General features: G+C 57.9%; 1 protein-coding gene across 3 annotated transcripts; it reads left to right on the top strand.

The window, feature by feature from the left end:
- Positions 1 to 508: 508 nt before the first annotated feature.
- On the top strand, positions 509 to 14,468 carry ENO1 (enolase 1). 3 transcript variants are annotated; one of them, XM_045859001.1, is made up of 12 exons: positions 509 to 644; positions 3,279 to 3,372; positions 5,722 to 5,817; positions 7,089 to 7,147; positions 8,793 to 8,862; positions 9,325 to 9,458; positions 9,810 to 10,032; positions 10,676 to 10,873; positions 11,654 to 11,855; positions 12,523 to 12,631; positions 12,858 to 12,916; positions 14,026 to 14,468. In XM_045859001.1, exons 2-12 carry the CDS (start codon positions 3,288 to 3,290, stop codon positions 14,093 to 14,095), a joined length of 1,305 nt encoding a protein of 434 aa, XP_045714957.1. In that variant the 5' UTR covers positions 509 to 644; positions 3,279 to 3,287; the 3' UTR covers positions 14,096 to 14,468. The 3 variants fall into 3 exon arrangements, with proteins under 3 accessions (XP_045714957.1, XP_045714955.1, XP_045714956.1); XM_045858999.1 differs by lacking the exon at positions 509 to 644 and adding an exon at positions 967 to 1,112; XM_045859000.1 differs by lacking the exons at positions 509 to 644; positions 7,089 to 7,147 and adding exons at positions 967 to 1,112; positions 6,743 to 6,801.
- The last annotated feature ends 1,034 nt before the right edge of the window (positions 14,469 to 15,502 follow it).

Below are 15,502 nucleotides of genomic sequence, written 5' to 3'. Positions count from 1 at the left end.
GGTGCTACAGCAGATTTTAAATGTGTATCAGTTACTTCTTGATCAGAAAGGTGTAATCACTGCACTCACGCCATCCTGTTTTTCATCCACCAGACTACTGCAGAATATTACCTGTTTTAAACCTTGAACAAAACACAGCACCCGTCTGAAATTTCAGTGCAAATCTTTACATGTATGGTTCACAGGATGCCAGGTAGATTTGATCTACCGAGGTGGGTCAGGGAGAGAGATGAATCTCCTTTCAAGAAGGAACGTGAACAAGAGCTAGAGAATAAACCAACACGGGACGGAGAAGTGCCTGATGCACGAAAAGTATTCGCTGTAATCAAAGGGACGAGAACCTCCTCTCGGCCCCCGGGCCTGCCACCCAAGTCTGACCCGAGCAAAAGGACAAAAGGATAAAAGGACAAGGCTGTCGGGACGGGGTCACCTAGGCCGGCGGTCGGGAGCGCAGCGAACAGCCGCCTGCGGGAGCACGAGGCCCCTGGGACGCAGCTCCGTGGCTCCCGGCCGCCAACGTCTCCAGGCCAACGGGGTCTCCCGGGAAGCGGCGGAGGGAGAAGGGCGGGCCGCGAAGGTCGTCATCAAGGTCGTGGGCCCGCCGTGCGGCGCCGGAGCGACGCTGCGTGCGTGCGGGACTCCGAGTACGTGATAGATCCCGGCTCCCTCATGCCGGCCGCGCCACCCCGCCCCTACCCTGGGGTATCGGCGCCAGAGCCCGCGAGTCCAGGGGTCCCAAAGGGGGGCGGAAGTAAAGAGGGACAGGGGTTCCCCCGCACCCCACACAGCCGCCGGGGGGGGGCCAGAGCACCCCAGCACCACGGCACCCCACCTTCGCGGGTAGCCCCCCGTCCACCCCGCAGGCTCAAGGGCCCAAAGAGCGCCCCTTTCCCGTAGGCGAGGCCCGAGTGACAGTGCGCCCAGCCAATGGGGAGGCGGCAAGGAGGGGGCGGGGAAATGGGCGGGGCTTCCCCCCGAGCTGGGCAGGAAATCCGGGCAGTCGGCCCAGAGTACAGCTCAGGGTACAGGGAGCGCCCAGACCTTGAGGCTGAACGCTCGCCTTCGTCTGCAGCGACCTGCTTCTTTCCCGAGCGGCGACAACCAGCGGCTGGGTAAGGACTCGGGGAGGAGCTGCCCAGCACGCGCGCCCAGGCGGGCCGCGCGTAGGGCCTCCTCGGGGCTCCTGCCCCTGAGACCGCGTGCCGAGGGGTTCGGCGGGGTCGTGGAAGGGGCGGGTCGGCGCGTGCAAAGCGGCCCCGGGCCCGCCGTGCGGCCGGAGGCCAGGGCGCGGCGCTGGATTTCTCCGGAGAGATCCGCCTGTGATTACGGAGTTCTGGGGCCCCAGAGCTGTAATGGGAGGGCAGGAATCGGACACTCAGTCCAACTAGGAAAAGGCGTTGAGAGTGGAAGATTTTGGGGGGAGATACTGGCCTAAGCCTGCGTGCTTATGAAAGCCGGGGGCCCTTCCTAAAATGGAACTAGGGGCTGAGAAAGAGGAGATGCGCGGGGAGCTTCAATTCCATCCCCCCTCCCCCGCACACCACCAGTTGCCCCTGCTTCCCGCAGGTGGCCGGCCCTCGGCCAGCAGTTGGGCGGCTGGGTGTCCGGCCCGGAATGAGCAGTTACTAATACAACTTCAGAAGGTGCTTACCGCTGGGGAGACCGAGGCAGAGCCCTTGGGTAATTCATTGGGAAGCCTTCCAGGAGCCTCACTCCGGCACGGGCTGCACCCGTCTCTCCTGGCCGGCCATGGGCAGTCAGCCCTGATCTGCCAGAAAAAGAACGTATTTTAGGAAAGAGGACGGTTCCCTGCTTCCTCCCTGCACAGTGTGGTCTCCGCTCTGGGCGGTGCGGTCCATTGGTTGACCGGCCTCACGGGCACGCGGAGGCCCTGACCGCGTGGTCCACTTACCCGCTCTGGTCCGGGGTTGATTCCTCGGCAGATAAAAAGCTGTGAGGACTCCTGGTGAGACCAATCTTCCTTCCTGCCCGTGCTCCCTGACCTTTAATGACTTCTTTTTTCCCCCCAAATCCAATTTAAAGGCAAGTTGAATTTACCTTGTCTTGTATCACTAAAATGAAACAAGAAAAAATTAGCTTTTACAACTGTATGCCGAGGTAGTGTAGTGAAGATGTGCTTAAAAGTGCATTAAAACTAAAATCTATGCTTAAACAAGTTGCCTTTTTGTAAGATAGTAGCTAAGAACCAGATACCTTTTTATCTGCTAATGAATAAAACTTCATTGTTACACAGGCAGCAAAGCCACGGGAGTGACTTCAGTATCTAATTTTGAAACTTAAAAAAAAAGATGCCATTTGCTGCTTCAGAACATTCCAGAAGCCATTGGAGATGTGCCCAGCTAGACAATGGCTTCTGAACACTAATTCAGTTCCTCTCATCCATGCTTCAGCCCTTGCAGTGGTTCAGTTTCTTCCTCAGAAAATAGTGAGAGACTTTCTTTGAAGACTTGCTATTTGTTATTTGTAGCCACATTTTTTTTTTAAACAGCGTTTTCAAAGGAAGACTTCCCTTGGAGTCCCGGTGTTTCCTCTCTTTAGGAAGCATGGCATTTCGTAATTAAGGTTTTTAAATGGGGCGTTATTGCTGTGTTCTTACCTTGCTGAAGACCCGAGCACTGTGAGTTTTGGAGCCCCAGAGACTGGCAGAAGCCAAGATCACGGTGCCCAGACCAGGGAGCCTGCTGGTTATCTGCTATCCACCAGTGGAAGGTCCTGCTGCTACCCTAAGTTTAATGTGCTGGAATATGTACCAAACTGTTAATCCACTGTTTCCCCAAGAATCGGGTCTTCCGCCTGTCCACCCCACATCCCCCCCCATTTTTAGTCCTAAAAGGTTTTACCCATGACCTTCATTTCCCCTTGGTCCTGACATGGTCCCTTTCCATGCTCATGCCAACCCTCAGTGTTGACGAATGACAGTAATTAGTTTCCAACTGCCCACTCCCTGGCCATCCTCTGTCAGTGCATTTGTCTCTCCTGCTGGATTTGATCATTGCCTAGCACATACTTCTGGCGTCCTTGGCCTATAGGATGGGGCCTGAGCTGCTGGGGTTTAAGTTCTTGCAGAGCTGGGCCTTGCCTGCTTCTGGAGCGATCCCCACTGCCTTCAGCAGACATTTCCTCGAGTCTAGCCCGCCTTCCCGCCTCCAGCGTTCAGTGCATGTAGGTTCTTTCTCGTCTGGGAAGCCTCAGAGCGGTCCCTGAATGAACAGGCCAAGGCTGCGTCGTGGTTTGTAACGTGAACTCTTGCCCCACAGAAATCCACCATGTCTATCCTGAAGCTGCACGCCAGAGAGATCTTCGACTCCCGCGGGAATCCCACCGTTGAGGTGGATCTCTACACCTCAAAAGGTACGTGCCGCCCGTTTCTCTAGTTCCTCCACCGCGTTCCCCTTCTGAAGACTTCCTGACAGTGACAGAGCCTTGGCCAGGGGAAAGTGCATTACCGTGAACGCCTTTCTTTCTTGTCTGCCCATCTGGTAGGCGGTGATTTCTGCCTGATTTCTGCCTGGCCTCGGGTTGTAAGGCAGGAGCCCCTCCCCGTCTCGCTGCTTCCTAGGCTGGTGAGGTAGGGGACGAAGGTCAGTCCTTGTCCCTAAGAGGGCCCATTACTAGTTTGCTTTGACGCTTGTTGCAACGAAATGAGCAGTGCAAATATAGCACTGCCGTCTTGGTTTCCAGAAATCGTTCCTAAACCACAGACTGGGGACGGTTTTTACTCCTGGGTGTTGGGCTTCACCGGAGCTGTCGGGGCACTGAGGAAAGGTTTGCCTGCAATGAAGAGAGAATAGAGCGTGGCCTCCAGTGAAGAGTCCCTCTGTAGCTCCGTGTCACCCCCGCTAGTGTCTCGGCTGTCGTCTAACTGGGCACAGAGGGTGAGGCTGGAGCAGGGCTGGGCAGAGTCGCCAAGCGGGGCTGAGCACGTGGAGACCTGCCCGTCAGAGCTGAGTCACGCCTGAGTCACAGGCCCAGCTGCGGAACCTCCAGCCCTTCCCTTCCTGCCCTCCTGTCCCCAGAAGAGAAGGCCCCCAGTCTAGGTGTCATCGGGTGAGGGGCTGCCTATGTGGTTGCTTACTGTGGAGGACACTCTTAAGAGTAGGGGCTCCTTCCGAGCTTGGGCTCAGGGTGAATGCCACAGCTCCCCGAGGTTGCTGAGAATTTTCTTGCATCTTAGAGATTGGCTTAGTCATTGGGTAGAACTTTCCACTTGGAAATTAATGGACTTGAAACAACAGTGAAAAAAAGACCTAAGACACTAGAGGATTGTTGGGAATGGGGCCATTTTCTTTGAAACACTTTTTTTTTTCTTTTTTTTTTTTTTAATTTAAATTGTGATCATGATTGTATTTTTCCATTACCATTTAGTCCCCTTGTAACCCCTCCCCCAGCAATCACCACACCGTTGCTCATGCCCGTGAGTCCTTTTTCCTCTTTGCTCCCTCCCTCCCCTCCCCCCACTCTTTGAAACACTTAAAATACGTAAAATTAAATTTTATTTTTGTTGTTGTTGTTGTTGTTGTTTTTAATTTAAATAACTGGAACTTTCCCTCTTGTGTGCCTTAATCCTTTTCAAATACAATGGGAAATAGACTTGTTAGCGTTTCATCACTTCTTTCTTTCTCAGAATCTATTTTTCAGGGAAGCTCTACACTCACGGCAGAGTGGAGTGAAAGGTGCGGGGCTCCCACGCCCCCAGCTGTCAGCAGCCCAGCCCCCACCTGAGCGGCCCGTTGGGTGCTGTCAGGCCTACCCCGACACTTTGTCCCCCGAAGTCCATAGGTCACTCCTGCATCTGTCACTTCTCCACCTGGGCCCGTGCCTGGTGGACGTGTGGAAAGCCGGGCCCGTGTCCAGAAGGGTGTGTGTCCTGCCCACGCACAGTCACGGCAGCGACGCAGACCCACTGACACATCATCTGTTGACCATGTCTGGCTGGCTTTTTAGTTTTTTATTTTTTTCCTTTTTTAATTTATTTATTAATTTATTTATTTTACTTTATTCCTTTGCCTTCACACCGCACACACGCACCAGTTCTTCACGGACCTTGGCTGGGAGATGCCTGCCCTGCGCAGCCAGGTCTCTGCAGGGCCTTTCTCGGCGCCGCCCCCTGCGGGACTTCGCCTTTTCTGCCCCACAGCGAGGGTCTCCCCACACGGCCGGGGTCCGTGTCTGCGGGACGGCAGTGCGGTGCTTTATGGTTCCCGCGTGACTCAGCAGCGGCGCCGTCGAGCTGGGCTGTCTGGCATGCCTCGTAGTGTTTCTCTCGGTTATGTGTTGAAGATAAGATACATTGAGTTTGTTTCCCGTTTGGGATCTTTAACTGCCACATGGCTGCCGGAAACGTGTGAATCCCGTGGGCAGTGCCCATGTTTCTGCTGGCGTGGGGTTGCTGGCCTCCCGTCTGGAGGCCTGTGTTCTTACAAGGCCCCCAGCTGACACCGACGCACGTTCAAGTTGGAGAAGCTCTGCTCCAGAGCTTTTTCTTTAAACCGAAGAAGCGCGTCAGCTTGGCTGTAGGCTCTGCGTCGTTGCATAATCACGCAGACGTGTGAAAGGCCGGAGGAAGAGGCCATCTGAGCCTCCCAGTTGGTGGGAGGAAGTGGCCGTGTTTCCCAACGGCCCCTGCCCCGGGAGGGCGGGGGAGGGCTGTGACTGTGTTTCTTAACCATTACTGTTGCTCCCCCCGCCCCCACCGTCCAGGTCTCTTCAGAGCGGCTGTGCCCAGCGGTGCCTCAACTGGTATCTACGAGGCTCTGGAGCTCCGGGACAATGACAAGACCCGCTACTTGGGGAAGGGTAAGAGTCTGCGCCGCAGCAGGCCTCGGGCGTGGCCGCTCCCGCCCGGCACAGCCTCCCCCGCCCCGCGTGGCTTGTGTCTGAGGGTGGGAAGCGCGGCCCACACTTGGAAGACTGGGGGTCCCTGCTCCTGGAAACGCGGGGCCAGCGTTTTAATGCTTATTTCTATCGAGGCTCGTCTGCAGTCTGTGGGGGACTGGCTCCTGGGTGGGCCCGGGACCCTCCGGATGGGGAGTGCTGTTGCTTGGACACTGGCGGAACACCTGGAGGGTCCCTCGGGAGGGCTCTGCGGGCCTTCCGGACCACCGGCCCTCTTCAGGGGTCCGGAAGGGAAGTGTCCAGAGGGGCTGGATGGCAGTCTGGTGGCTCCCTGCTGATGGTGACCTGCAGATCAGCGGTCACACCTTGTCTTTGCCCGCCAATTCACAGGAGCCCCACGCTGGCAGAGCTGGCCTCCGGGGCTGTGTCCACCCGCCCATACACAGAACCAGGTCACAGAGAGGCAGAGAGGGCTGGGCCATGCATTCTCCATGCAGGGGGTCACTGTCGCCCCTGGGGGTGGAAACTGGTTCTTCAGGAGAGGCCAAAAAAACCTCAGTATCACCCCAGCTTGTGGCCCACAGAGGGCCACAGAGGGCCGCAGAGTGCCCTTGGGGGAGGAGGCGGTCCTGGCACGGGGTTGGAGACGCTGGTTCAGTCCCAGCTCAGAGTCCTGCAGAAGGCCCTTCCTCGGGGTTCGGTGCCTCGGGGCCCAGGCGCGGGCTTGTCTGTGGTGGGACCACGCCATGCCTGACTGTAACGAGGGTGACCTTGGGGTCCCCGCCACGTTCCTCCGCCTTCTGTTTCCTCTCTCCCACTCACTGTCCTTCACCGCCTTTCTCTTCTGTTCTTTCCTTTTCCTTCTCTGTCCACCTGCACTGGTCAGGCGTCTCCAGACCCGTTAAGTATGTTAACGAGTTCCTGGCACCAGCCTTGTGCACGCAGGTAACGCATCGCACACCCTGTAGTTTCCGCGGCTGGTGTGTCCAGTGCATGGTCTTGCCGACTAACCTCGCTGCTCTGTGTGCGGCTCTGACCGGGGGTCCTAGGTGAGAGCACTCAGACTCGGCCAGAAAGTCCTCCGACTTCGGGGGGAGCAGGCCGCGGGGCTTGCAGGCGGTGCCGCCGACAGCCCCTGGCGGGCCTCGGGCTGTCCGGGTCCCTGTCAGCGGCTCCCCGGCGCTGCTGCTCAAGCCTGCTGTCCGTTAATGTCAGCGATTTGTTCCTTCTAGGTGTCTCAAAGGCTGTTGAGCACATCAATAAAACTATTGCACCTGCCCTGATTGGCAAGGTAGGACCTGCCTCCCGAGAACTAATGAACATTCATGCCCTCGGGGCTCCCCCAGGCCGGTGGGCTCCCCCGCTGCTGGAAGGGCGCGTTCTGAGCGCTGACGATAGTGGTTTTGCCTTTGCTCACCCGCCCCTGCGTGTCCGTGTCTAACAGCGCGTGGATTGGAATGGGGTGGGGGGCTCCTTCGAGCCTTGACTTTCCCCCCCGACTACCTTGACCTTCGGGAAGCTAATGTCCAGGGGTGTTGGACGTAGTGTCCACGGTGACTGACTCGTTGGTCGCCAACTGTGGGTTTACTGTATTCCTACTGGCTTTCCAACAGTGGAGCTCTTGTTAAATCTTCCTCGGAACTCCAGTGCGTCTAACGTAGTAACAGCAGAGCCGCTGTAGGGGAGGCGGGCCCGGGGCCCGGACGGCCCGACCTGCTCAGCAGTTTGGCCTCCCTCTTCTCCCCCCGTAACTCCTGCGGCCCCTGCCTGGGGTGGGGGCTTTGACAGTCCCTCACTGGGAAAGCCGCCTCAGGCCGAAACCGCCACAGCTGCCTCCTCTGTCCTTGGCTGTGGGCCCACCCCTCCTTGAATGGGGCCTGTGTGCCGCTGGCCGAGGGCTCCACTGTGGCTCTCCCGGGCTGGCTGGCTTTGGCCTCGCCTTTGCGGGACTCTGCAGTTGGTCCCCGGCAGCTTGTCATTACTGCCCTGTGGTCCCAGGCTCCTGGGCACCCCCTCACACCCCCGTTTCTGTGCCTGGGGGCCCTTACCTGGAGTGACTAACGGTGAACGGGGCCTTCCTGGACATTTTTCCCGGGGGGGGGGGTCGTACCTCAGTGTAACTCTTACTGAGAGTTGGTCCCTGCAGCCACCTGCTTCAGGGACCGCTGGCTGTGTCACGGATGCCTCCGTGAAGAGCAGACAGTGCTGATCGTTGGCACGGCGGGATGGCGTTAGGGCAGGTTTTACATTTGAGTCTGCTACGGTGAACACTGTAAACCAAATACATCGTTAAAATTTGGTTAAAGTAACACCGCCCTTTATTAAAAATTATGTTGAGCCAGTTTTCAAGGTACAAATTTTATTACTTTATAACGTCACCAAAAGTATTCATCAACTATGTTGCTACATGGTTTTGGACTCTTGCAAGAATCTTGTCAGCGGCTCCAAAGTTCACTGTCACTGAGGACTGCCTAGAGCTGCACTGTTGAGTGAATAGCCTACCTCTCCAGAGCATGTCACTTGTCTGAGTGGACAGTGGGATGTCATTTATTGTCCCAGAGGTCACACTACTCTGTAGTAACACCTTGACCAGCATGCACCAGTCGATTCTGTCGTGTGGGGGGGGGGCGGGGGGGGCATGCCCTCGGGCCCCCGGGCCCCCGAGATAGACTGCCCTTAGGGGCACACGGACCCTCTCCCACGTGTCTCGTTGGCTCCCTGGGGCTTGGGGACATGCCTGATGGTACTGCGGCAAAGGGGGGCGGTTTTGTGTCTTCCCGTTGTCTCTGGAATCCCCCCTCCCCCCCCCCTTTGCCTGTCAGACAGGTGTGTGACCCAGCACGGATCCGGACTGCGCACAGCCCCAAAGTTCTGTCGCTTCCGTGACGGTGCTAGGGCCGTACAAACAGTGACCTCCGTCCCTCCCTCCCCCGTAGAAACTGAGCGTCGTGGAGCAGGAGAAGATCGACAAGCTGATGATAGAGATGGACGGGACGGAAAACAAGTGTGAGTGGCTGAGGGGGCGCCCTTGCCGGGGAAGCCTGGCGTCCTGAGGGCCGCTCCGTGCCTGGGGGGGAGGGGTGCGTGGTCCCTGGCGGGGGGGCTGTGTGCGCGTCCGGCCTGCCGGTTCCCCTCCTCCCTCGGTCCGTGGGTTCTCGGTATCAGGAGCACAGGCCGGTGGCAGCCACTCGTCCGAGGCTCACTCAGCAGAGGGGTCCTTTACACGAGCTGGGCAGTGTGCGGGGCCCGCCAGTGCTCCATACGGCAGGGAAAGGGCTTTCTTTAGGGGGAAAGGAAGGTGCGTCCACATGGGATGTGGTTTGTACTTCCGGGAAGTAGATGCGGTGAAGGGAGGAGGAGATGCAGGATGCGGTCCGGGTGCACCCACCGGCGGGGAGGCCGGCCGGGGCAGGGTTCGCGAGTAAGAAATACCTCGATTTACCTCCGTTCTGTCCTGCTCCGTTCCAGCTAAGTTTGGTGCGAACGCCATTCTGGGAGTGTCCCTGGCCGTCTGCAAGGCCGGGGCCGTTGAGAAGGGGGTGCCCCTGTACCGCCACATCGCTGACCTGGCCGGCAATGCCGAGGTCATCCTGCCGGTTCCGGTGAGTGGCTTCTCTGGACTTCCCCAGTGCGGAGTTGGGAGCACGGGCTTTCTCGTGGGGACCCGAGGCCGCCCACGTCCTGCTCTCATCCCCTGTGGCGCCCACCACAACTCGGCCTCTTGCCCAGAGTGACCCTGAGCAAGTGCCTCCACTCCCCCGGACCTTCCCCCAACTGCTCTATGGTTGACGGGGGTGAAAATCATACTTGTTGGGCTGTGTCCGTTCACTGAGGGAGTGGCTGGTGCTCAGACCAGGGAGCCTTCGTGGGCACATGTGGCCGTGCGGGTGGAGTCATTTGGGTTCTGTGGGCTTCCCTGGGCTGGTCCTGAACTTGTCTTTGTCTCTCCGCAGGCTTTCAACGTCATCAACGGTGGCTCCCACGCTGGCAACAAGCTGGCCATGCAGGAGTTCATGATCCTCCCCGTCGGTGCCGCGAACTTCAAGGAAGCCATGCGCATCGGGGCGGAGGTCTACCACAACCTGAAGAACGTCATCAAGGAGAAGTACGGGAAAGACGCCACCAACGTGGGGGACGAAGGCGGGTTTGCTCCCAACATCCTGGAGAACAAAGAAGGTGAGCCTGCAGGGGAGCCCCGAGTTCTTCGGCACTGAATTCGGTGCGAGGGTTTAGAGGTGCGGGAAGTCTCAGCACAAGAAACTGTGGCTGAGATTTTTTGTTTTGGAAGGAAAGGGGGGATCACGGGCACCTGGCAGAAGAGCCGGTCCACCCTGCCCTGTGGCCACCGCAGGGGGTTGGCGTGATTCAGCGTCTGACCAGTGAAAACGGGCCTCTCGGTGGCTCAACCCAACGGCTCGGGGCAGCACTGAGCGAGGCGGAGCCTGGGGACGCCCTGCTGCCGCCCGGGGCCTCCGCTGGCTCCACCTGGCACCCAGCCTCGCACTCTGGGAAGCCTGTCCTGAGGGACAGCGGCCTTGGCCGGTCCCTGTGACCGCCTCTTGCCCAGCACAGCGGCCCTGGAGCCTCTGTTCCTAGAGTCGAGGTGGAGTTTCCCACTGGGCGGTGCACGCGGCCTGCAGACCAACGGCGTCTTGTCCTGACGCAGAAAAAAGTGACCGGAACCCTGGAATCCGATGGTTGGGGCCAGAGCACCTCTTGGTCTTTGCGATGGTGGTTCCCATCGGGATGGTTTCTATTAAAGAAAAATGAGGTCTCTGCCTGGCCGGTTTCCAAACATGTCGTTCCCACCTCTTTCCAGCCCTAGAGCTGCTGAAGAATGCCATCGGCAAAGCCGGCTACACCGACAAGATTGTCATCGGCATGGACGTAGCTGCTTCTGAGTTCTTCCGGTCAGGGAAGTATGACCTGGACTTCAAGTCGCCCGATGACCCCAGCAGGTACATCAGCCCTGACGAGCTGGCCAACCTGTACATGTCCTTCATCAAGGACTACCCAGGTGAGTGCTTCCGGGGCACCGTCCTCCCTCCCCACCCGTGCCGTGCAGCAGGGCGGGCATAGCACTCGGGCGCTGGCAGTGCTACAAGCGTGAGAGCAGGTGGGCAGCTGCACCACCCGTGTCCTGACTGGGCATTTCCGGTTCAGATGCACATCATGCAGAGAGCCTCACACGGGTACCTGGTGCAGCAGAGAAGTCAGGGGTGTTCCGCAGTGCCAGCAAGCAGGGACACTGTGTCACAGTTGTTTACGCAGTGGGACTGCCTCCTGTCACTGTCACAGCAGCTTCCCTAGCAAGTGCGGTCTTAGTTTGGTCACAGGTGAGCCGGGCGCTCCTGTAGGCCCGTGCTCACTGGATGCACAGGGTAGGTACAGACCCTCGATACCATCTTGTAAGAGAGGAACTGGAGGCACAGGGTGGCCAGTGAGTTGTGGGTCGAGCGAGATTTCAGACCCGAAAGGCTGCCGCCAAGCTCCTGCATTTAACTGTGGTGCTAACTGACTTCCTCAAGGTAGCGCCAAGACACAAACCACCCTGGGCAGATGAGTACCCCACTTACTGACTGTGGGTCCCAGGGTTGCGGGTGACTCGTGTGCCCTGGCCCAGGAGTGGGCTAGGAGGGCAAGGGCTTCCAGGACAAGAGCTGGGGAGCCACCCCCTGCCCTCTCCGGGGGAGGGGGGAGGCCACTCGAGCCTCGAGTCAGGAGGGGAGCAAGCGTGGCATTGCCGCGGAGCAGGCTGGGCGACTTGCCTGAGGAGGTGCGGCTCTGCTTTCCTCAGTGGTGTCCATCGAAGACCCCTTTGACCAGGACGACTGGGGAGCGTGGAGCAAGTTCACTGCCAGCGCGGGCATCCAGGTGGTGGGCGACGACCTCACGGTGACCAACCCGAAGCGGATCGCCAAGGCCGTGAACGAGAAGTCGTGCAACTGCCTCCTGCTCAAAGTGAACCAGATCGGCTCCGTGACCGAGTCCCTGCAGGCGTGAGTGCCCGTGTGGATCAGGGCCGGGGTCTGGGCGGGGCGGCCCTCCCCTCTGGAGCTACGTCGGGGTTTCCTGTTGCACTCAGGGTGGCCTGTGAGCGATGGCACCGAGGGGACTCGGGTGTTGGGCAGTTGTGGCCGAATCCTGACCACTGGGACCCTGGACGTGTGACTAAACCTCACGTGGCGTGTATCAGGAGACGGGTCTCTCTCGCTCAAGGAGGCTGAACCCCAGTTTCGTTGTTGTTGTTGTTTTTAAGATTTTATGTACTTATTTTCAGAGAGGGGAAGGAAGGGTAAAAGAGAGGAGAGAAACATCAATGTGTGGTTGCCTCTCATGCACCCCCTCCTGGGGACCTGGTCCACAACCCAGGCATGTGCCCTGACTGGGAATCGAACTGGCGACCTTAGGTTCGCAGGCTGGCACTTAATCCACAGAGCCACACCAGCCAGGGCCTGAACCCCATTTTTGGGATGTGACTAGAAGGCCGATGAGGTCCTTGGGTCACCGTGAGTTCAGAGGAGGGGGAGAGGTCATCTCCCCGGCCCAGCTGCTCCTGGGTCCTGAAGTGTCCCCTGGTGTCCCGCTGGGGATGGTGTCATGTCATCAGGAGGGGCTGTTGTGGAGGCGGAGCCAGTGGCATCTGGTTTGTTTGCTGACTTCTAGGTGCAAGCTGGCCCAGTCCAATGGCTGGGGTGTCATGGTGTCCCACCGCTCCGGGGAGACTGAGGACACCTTCATCGCTGACCTGGTGGTGGGGCTCTGCACTGGGCAGGTAAAGAGCCCCCTGGAGTGAAAGCTGGTCCTCACTGCTCCTCTGACCTCAACTTCCAAATATAGAATGGGGGTGGGGCGCGTGAGTGGGGTCCTGGGTGCCCCTTCTATCCCTCTTCCTAGGGTCAGAGATCCTCCTTAAGAAATTGCTTTCTCTCTTGTCGAGAGTCACTTGCAAGATTCGATGTCCATTGTAAGCAAACACGGCCTTTCTCTTCTCCTCCCAGATCAAGACTGGTGCACCTTGCCGATCTGAGCGCTTGGCCAAGTACAACCAGCTCCTCAGGTAAAGAGGACATGTGCGCTGAGTGTGTGGGCACTGCCCTCGGCTAGGAGGTCCTGGCTCTGCAGGGCCCAAGGGCCTGAGCCAGGGGCGCGAGCAGTTGTTAGGCTGGAGCAGAGGGGGCAATTGTCCCAGAGCTGGAGCCTGTTCGATACAGTGCTGCCATCTGCTGGTGAAAGAGGGAATAGGCTCCCTGTTGGACAAGCATAAAACTTTAAGAGCCTCAGTGATTATTTAACGCCCTTGTTCTGTAGACAAGGAATCACTGGGACTCAGAAAGACGAAGAAAATTCCATAGGGCTAATGGCAGGGTTTTTCCTTGGGTTGCCCTGGTCACCCCACTTTTTGTCTTGATTGTGCCCTCCATGTGTCCTTAGGAGGCTCCCACACCCAGGGAGACTTGTCCCCTCCTTTTGGTCACTTTTCCCATCTTTTAGGGGAATGTCAGTCCTCCCACATCACTCCTTTAAAACTGTCCTGGGGAATTTCAAGCATTAAAAAAAACACAGTGGGCCGGGAAGTGAATGCCCTTCCCCACTGCCCAGATTCACCAGCGGTCACCGCTCCTGCACTCGGGGCCCCTCTCCCCTACTGCGGACTTCGGCTCGGATTCCAGATGTCCTGTGACCCCTCCCTCCCGGGAGGGAGCCCTGTCGTCGCAGTGCCCGAGCCAGCAGTCAGCCTGAGGCGGCCGCACCGCGTCCGGGCATCTCTGCCGTCTCCCCGGGGCCCCATGTGCACACCAGTTCCCCTCCTTTTTCTGCCCTGTGCCACTCGTTGAAAAAACTGGGTTTTCCTTTCCCTTAAAATGTTCCTATATTCAGAGGGATAGCAGTCGCGACGTTTCTTCTGCCTTATCCTTCAGAAACGGGGCAGGGGGTGGAGAGGAGGGGGCCGGCTGCAGGGGGGCGAGGGGCTGCCGGGCAGACTGGGTGGACTCGGGGGTGGGAGCTGGCCGCTCCTCTAGTCCCGGCCCCTCGGAGGCGCTCAGTTTCAGAGGGTTAGGGAATGCGGTGCGCACACTGGATGAGTGTGGGGGTCTCAGCTTCTCTGGGTGAAAAAACTTAACTGCATTAGGATGTGACTTCTATTTTTCCCTCCTGCCTCCCAAGAATTGAAGAGGAACTGGGCAGCAAGGCCAAGTTTGCCGGCAGGAACTTCAGAAACCCCCTCGCCAAGTAAGCTGTGGGCAGGCCAGCCCTGAGCCCTGCAGCCACCCGTCGGCTAAGTAGACCTCTGCTCCTGGTATCTGCACGGGCAGCTGCAGGCCCCCGCCGACCCTCTCGGGGGCCCCTGGTAGCCACCTGCCCTGCCCCTCCCTGTGGTGTTGTCACTGCTCCCTTAGAACTGCTGCGAAGGCCAGGCTCGACCCTCTGGGGCCCTGGTGGAAACCCTAGCCCTGCAGTCACGGGACTGGCCCAAGTCATTGTTTCTCTCACCTCGCTTCTCCAGTGTCTGGAGCCCAGTGCATCCGCGTCGTGACCTCCGAGGGGCCCACGGGGAGATCCCCGGGGGTTTTGTGTGCGGAATAAAGAGGCTTCGGTGTCCGTAGGAATGCTCTGTGTGTGCGTGTGCGTGATCTCGCCAGCCTGGGTCTAGCGTGTTCATGGGCGTTGCCCTTCAAGGGTTAGAGGCCCTGTCACGACAAAAGGGACAAACAAATGGCTTTGTTGCCTGAGGCCCTGGGAGGGCAGTCCAGGTGAGAGGGGGCACGTGCTGTGCCCTTCGGTACAGGTCAGGGCAGCTGGGAGGCAGAGTGTGTGCGTGTTCCTGGAGAAAACACAAACACAGAGCTGCTGCGGATCACCAGTCGGGGGCAGTGGCTTCTGGGTCACGTGACTGTTGTCCCCACCCCGAGGGACTGCTGGAGTGAAGAACCACCCTGGGCGAGCCGGAAGGCAGGCTCCCCGTTCCGGGGGAGGCGGGTAAAAGAATGGCTCATAGTTGGCTTGGGGAGTCAGGGCACCTCAGGGGTCGTAGAACCCTATTTAGATGAATTACATTTTAATTCCATTCCTCAGTTTCACTGGCCTGATTTCAGGTGCTCAAAAGTCACACATGGCCGACCCCACTGTATGTAGGGAGTGCCGATATGCACATGAATGTTGCAGAAAGCTCTGTTCCAGAGCAATGAGGCAAGACGTTTGCTTTTAAGACAGAAGTAAAATGCTTCAGTGGCTATCTGCCCCTTGAAGTTTGGTCTTTTATTAGCATTTTATTTTTCTTCCTCTAAAGTAACTTGGTGAAAGTCTACTAGTTGTGTTTTAATACAGTCGGTCGCTGGTATGGCTCAGTTGATTGGAGGTCCCAGATTCAATTCCCGGTCAGGGCACATGCCTAGGTTGCAGGTTCAGTCCATACGAGAGGCAACCTATCGATGTTTCTCTTCCTCTCTTTCCCTCCTTTCCCCTCTCTAAAAATCAATGAGCATGTCCTCTGTCGAGAATAAATATATAGAGATAAATATATACACACACACACACAGGACCACACGGATGCCCCCTGGTGGACATTCTTATTCATTGCTTACCTATCAGGCTTTAACCCAAGAAGCAGACCCAATAAGTGAAGATACTTGTATTAAGAGAT

Source organism: Phyllostomus hastatus, unplaced genomic scaffold (genome assembly GCF_019186645.2).
Source record: "Phyllostomus hastatus isolate PE091 unplaced genomic scaffold, TTU_PhHast_1.1 phas_scaffold_182, whole genome shotgun sequence".
Taxonomy (NCBI): domain Eukaryota; kingdom Metazoa; phylum Chordata; class Mammalia; order Chiroptera; family Phyllostomidae; genus Phyllostomus; species Phyllostomus hastatus.
Note: the sequence above shows the minus strand (reverse complement) of the source record. Positions and strands in the feature narration are given on the sequence as shown.